Below are 5449 nucleotides of genomic sequence, written 5' to 3' on the forward strand. Positions count from 1 at the left end.
ACATTAGGTTTTGAGGGAGAGATCAGCAAAATGGGGAACTGCCCCTTCTGACGAGCCAGGGGGGTTATTTACCGCTTGCAAAGCGCTCAGATGCAATAGCAGCCGGTGCCATAGAAGCCCGTGAGTTAACCACGGTTAAGTTAATGGTTTAAGTTAACCATTCTTTTTCCAGAGCTGCGTTTGAATAAGTAATACAGGGACAGACACGACACCGTGGAAGAAAAATGATTGACTAGAGGCTGAGCAAGTGAACGCGATCCATTCTGCACATCAAGCGAGACCGGTTGGGAGCTCTGGAAAAGGGTAATGTGGCTGCAGAGTTAAAGCCCATCGTAATGCAAAGACACAGAGGTGCAAATTGAGATTCACCAGAACTCTCTTTTCTGGCAATTCCTAGCTTTTAAGTACATCACTTTGTAACCTTCGGACTACACTTTTTTGTGGGTTTGGATTATAGATGCAACCTCTGCTCCTGCACACACATTAGCATGTTTCCACAGAGCATGGCTCTGCTCCCACCCTCAAATATAGCAGCTTAAGTGTCCTTGTTCCAGCTTGCTTTCATCTCATCTCCTGGAGGATAAGTAATGGAGTAGTGGTAAGAAAAAGAAGGGAGCACACGTGCCTATTTGGAGTTTCAGACCAGACAGCGAGAAGCTTAAAACCTGAGCTGGCCGAATTAGAAGGAAGCTCTGTTGATTTGCACCTACCCACAGTAACACCACTGGGATAGAGGCTCTGTCAAGGACTGATTTAAAGCCCCCGTCATGAAGGGGAAGAAAGAAAACAAGGAATTAGGATTACATTCTCTTTCTTCCCCTGCAGATACTGTGGGTTTCTGGGTGTATCACAGGCAGACTCAGACATATTTACATACGGGAAGGAAACGGGGCACCGAGCCTACAGAGAGAGTCAGAGTGGAAACTGGGGCTATGGGGAATTTAGGCAGGATCTGCAAGGGAAACTAGGGAGAGAGACCAGTCCAATTCCCTCCAGGAAAAAAAAATATGTAGATGATGCATCTGGAGGGAGAAACCTGGTCAGCAATGAGAAAAATCTGAAGACTGGAAATAGATAAGGAAGAGGCAAAATTGAGGATGGGGCAACAAGAGGAGCTCCATGCTTGATAGTGCTACTCAGCAGCTCTAACCACAGTCATTTGAAGTTAGGGGGTTACACAACAGGAACTGGATATGGGGATAAGTATAGGATCTGCAGGTGTGGCAGCTGAGCAAGTACAGGTGTGGCGGTTGAGCTGTAGGACCTGCAGGGGTGGGGACTTTGTTTTGGGACCAATGAGAAAAGGGATAAATAGCAGTGGGATCACTCTGTGCCTGTGCTGGGACTTGGGCTCTGTGCCTTCTCTGCTGTAGGCTTTCAATGCCACAAATGGTGCCCCATGTGAGGAGTGAAAACTCAACCTCCGAAGGTCTGCTCAATGGTCTGTGCCTTCATCTTTGATTGCCACAGATGGTGCCCCCTGTGGGGGCGTGAAAATACAGCCTCTGAAGATTTGTCTGGTGGCAAGCCCTGCAGAACTTAATGCTTCTGAAAGGAAGCAGAAAGTGCTGCTGAAAGGAAGCAGAAGCCGGCTTCAGTCGTCTCTGAAGGCGAGGTGAGCTGTTGGGAACATTGGGCAGTTATATGTCTGCAGATGACCTGGACTTAAGGAGGGACCTTTGCAGAAGTATAATATTGCTATAATTTGAATGGATGCTTGCTTGTTTTTCCCAAATATCTCCAAGTCAGCTAATACCCTGACAGACCCAAAAGGACTTTTCTTTATCTGCAGGGCTCAGGCCAGTGGCATCTCCCTTCCTCTCCCCTCAGTCCTGCTCCAGTTGACGGTTGAACGATGCGTGGCTGAGACAGTAACTAAAGAAGGCATCAGGATTCCAGAAAAAGCTCAAGGGAAAGTGCTACAAGCAACAGTAGTAGCAGTTGGATCGGGAGCCAGAGGAAAGAATGGTGAGATTCAGCCAGTGAGTGTGAAAGTTGGTGAAAAATTTTTGCTACCAGAATATGGTGGTACTAAGATTGTACTAGAAGATGGTGACATTCTTGGGAAGTACATGGACTAAACTTGTTGCAGTATCAGTCATCCATTCCACTAAAATGCTGAAATTTTTCTTTCATCATGTAAATAATGTCCTTTATTTTGTAATAAGCAGGCATTGAGTCTCTGAAGTAACTTGTGAGCTCAGCAGCCACGATGGTGGCAGCAGCAGCAGGGGGCTGGGGAGTGGTGCTGCTGCCTCCTCCTCTTCACCCCCCCCGGGGGCATGATGCAGTTTATGTTGCTCTTTAGTTGCCAGGGGAAACTGAGATTCCAGAAATGGTATCTGACAAAGAAAAGAAGAAAATCACAAGGGAACTTGTTCAAACAGTGTTAGCCCTCAAACCAAAAATGTGCAGCTCTCTGGAATGGAGAGACCTGAGGTAGTGGTGCTGCTGCCTCCTCCTCTTCACCCCCCCCGGGGGCATGATGCAGTTTATGTTGCTCTTTAGTTGCCAGGGGAAACTGAGATTCCAGAAATGGTATCTGACAAAGAAAAGAAGAAAATCACAAGGGAACTTGTTCAAACAGTGTTAGCCCTCAAACCAAAAATGTGCAGCTCTCTGGAATGGAGAGACCTGAAGATAGTCTACAAAAGATACGCAAGCCTCTATTTCTGCTGTGCTATTGAAGATCAGGACAATGAGCTAATAACTCTGGAAATAATTCATCACTATGTAGAATTTCTTGACTGATATAGTCTTCAATTTTGAAAAAGCCTCTTTCATTCTGGATGAGTTCCTTTTAGGAGGAGAAGTTCAGGAGATTTCCAAGAAAAATGTTCTCAAAGCCATTGAACAGGCAGATCTCTTCCGGGGGAAACAGAGACCCCACATAGTGTTCTTGAAGATCTATGTCAATGAAATTTCTTCACTTCAGTTGATGACATCTCAGTGTTTCATACTGTAAATGTTCACTGCCTTCATTGTAATGTTTAGCTAATGGTGTAAGATGCTGTTTGTCAGTATTACCGTTTTGCTAAGCTGCTTCATTTAGGCCTATAAGCAAAATGCTCCTTTGAAAAGGGAACAAGAAATTAAAGTTCAAAAAACACAAATGCAAGGGAATTAGATTTAAATAGACTCAGTGTCTCCCTTCACTGCATGTACAGGAAAATTGCGTTTGACTTCAGTAAGTGTATTATTTTTCACAAGCAAATCAAGAACTTCTGTCTTTGTTCTTAGTAAAGAAGGGGAAGCTGTTGTGGGAATAAGTCCAGAAAATGGTAGCACTTTGGAAACTCAAAATATGTTTGACATCCACTGGTTCTGAAAAAAATAATCTTTCTGGAAAAAGAAAAGGGGTTAACCCTATACAACCGGCAATTTCCACTTCTCGCAGAAGAAAATGTCCACTGCCAGCAGATGAAGTAGGATTCAAAAAATTAAAGTCAGAGAATGATGAAAATAGATGGCCACAAAAAGGAAAAAGAAATAAAACTGAAGAAGAGCTCAGCAAAGAAGATAATGTAAGGGAGGCTACTTGGACTGCTGGCGGGACGGACAAGAAGACAAGATCAAGCACAGGAACAAGTGCAAGAACAAGAAAATAGTCTTAACCAATGCAGTAATTGAAATTGCAGGTTTTTTAATGTGAATTGATTTGAACTCAGATTCTTAAGTTCAGATTTTGTAAAGAAAGCGATCACAGAATTATGATATTATCAAAATGTATTCTTTAACTGTTTATATAGTAGTTCGTAAACCATGGGGTGTTTGTGTAAAACAGCAAAAGTAAAAACAAATCTTTTTTTGTTTTTTTTTCCCCCTTTTATTTGTTGATCAGTACATATTACTTCACTGCCGGTTACAATTATAAGCTGTTTCCTGCTGCTTTCTTCTTAGTAAAGAAGGGGGAGTTGTGGGGATAAGAATGGGATCTGCAGGTGTGGCAATAAGCTATATGACCTGCAGGGGTGCAGACTTTGTTTTGGGACCAAGGAGAAAAGGGATAAATAGCAGCGGGATCATGCTGATTGTGCCTGTGCAGGCACTTGGGTTCCCTGCCTTCTCTGCCACATGCATGCAATGCCACACCTGGATGTTTGCAATTTTGGGTCCCAGGCTGGGGCTCTGGCGTGAGTGACTGCCAATGTCGGGCTCTGGAGTAGAGAAGAAAGCCCTGAGCCCCAGGGTCTGTGGGGCTTTTGGTAGGGTAGTCTGTCCCGCTGAGGCACGGGTCCAGCTTTTGGCTGTGGCTGCTTTGGTGTGGGAGAAATCCCTGGACGTTGGCAATTTTGGGTCCCAGGCTAAGGGGTACAATGATTGGCTCGTAGTCATGTTTGCATACTGACCACAGATTTTAGGACCTTCATTGTGCCTAGGTGGGCACATTCCACAGTAGCCCTTGGCTAGGGTATTGTTATCTGTCCTCCCTGCATCCACCAGATGCATTCTGCACGACCAGACACATCTGTCACGATAGCTATCACTTGAGCAGAGTTACGGGAAGAGGTGGGGGGGCGGGAATTGGAGAGGTGGGGAGCACACTGCCGCACTTGTCCAGAAGGACACTATGAGGTATGGCATCAAAAGCCTTTCTAAAATCCAGAAAAAGCACATTCATTGGCTTCCCTTCATCTGCTAAGAGGGTGTTGTGGTTTAACCCCAGCTGGCAGCTTGGTGTCCCCAGCCTCTCGCTCCTCCCCCACCCCGATGAGATGGGGAGAGAATTGGAAGGGTAAAACAGAAACCTTGTGGGTTGAGATAAAGACAGTTTAATAGGGAAAGCAAAAGCCACGTGTGCAAGCAAAGCAAGGGATTCATTCCCTATTTCCCATGGCAGGCAGGTGCTCAGCCATCCCTAGGACAGCCGGGCTCCATCAGGCGTATGGGTGACTTGGGCAGACAAACGCCATCGCTCCCAATGTGTGTATGTCCTGACCCCCCTTTTTCTACCCCCAGTTTTTACTGCTGAGCATGACTTCGTATGGCGTGGGGTATTCCTCTGGTCACTTGGGGTCCTGGCTGTGTCCCCCCCCCAGCCCCCTCACGGGTGGGGTGGGGTGAGACCAGAAAAGGCCAGGACTGTGTGTAAGCCCTGCTCAGCGGGGACGAACACATCCCTGGGTCATCCACGCTGTTTTCATCGCAGACCCCAAGCGCAGCCCCGTACAAGCCACTGTAAAGGATTTTAACTCTATCCCAGCCAAAGCCAGGACGGGGGGGTGCCCTTAACGTAGGACGGTGACTTAGGCAAGGCTGTCCCTTTGTGCCCCCGCCTTGTCTGTGCTGATCGCAGTATCATTCCCATCGCCAGGAGGATGTTATAATTTCCTAATAATTGGGGAATAACTGAAACATCAATTACGCTTTCTCACAAAATGGGGAGGGGGGGAGGTGGGTGGGGGAGCATCGTGCTGTCGGATGAATATTGCACTTCCAGCCTGTAAAC

General features: G+C 46.3%; 2 protein-coding genes across 2 annotated transcripts in view; both read left to right on the forward strand.

The window, feature by feature from the left end:
- The first annotated feature begins 2276 nt into the window (after positions 1-2276).
- On the forward strand, positions 2277-2919 carry LOC104123815 (AP-1 complex subunit sigma-2-like). Its single transcript, XM_035891701.1, is given in 4 exon segments — positions 2277-2347; positions 2538-2747; positions 2749-2870; positions 2873-2919. Coding segments are annotated over 4 exon segments (444 nt in total). The 5' UTR covers positions 2277-2282.
- A 1228-nt stretch (positions 2920-4147) lies between these two features.
- BSX (brain specific homeobox) overlaps positions 4148-5449 on the forward strand; it is a 35399-nt gene continuing 34097 nt past the window's right edge. The window contains exon 1 of the mRNA XM_009636101.1: positions 4148-4205. Coding sequence (XP_009634396.1) covers positions 4148-4205 — 58 coding nt within the window. The remainder of the gene's footprint in view (positions 4206-5449) is intronic.

Source organism: Egretta garzetta, unplaced genomic scaffold (genome assembly GCF_000687185.1).
Source record: "Egretta garzetta isolate BGI_Z169 unplaced genomic scaffold, ASM68718v1 scaffold773, whole genome shotgun sequence".
Classification (NCBI taxonomy): Eukaryota; Metazoa; Chordata; class Aves; order Pelecaniformes; family Ardeidae; genus Egretta; species Egretta garzetta.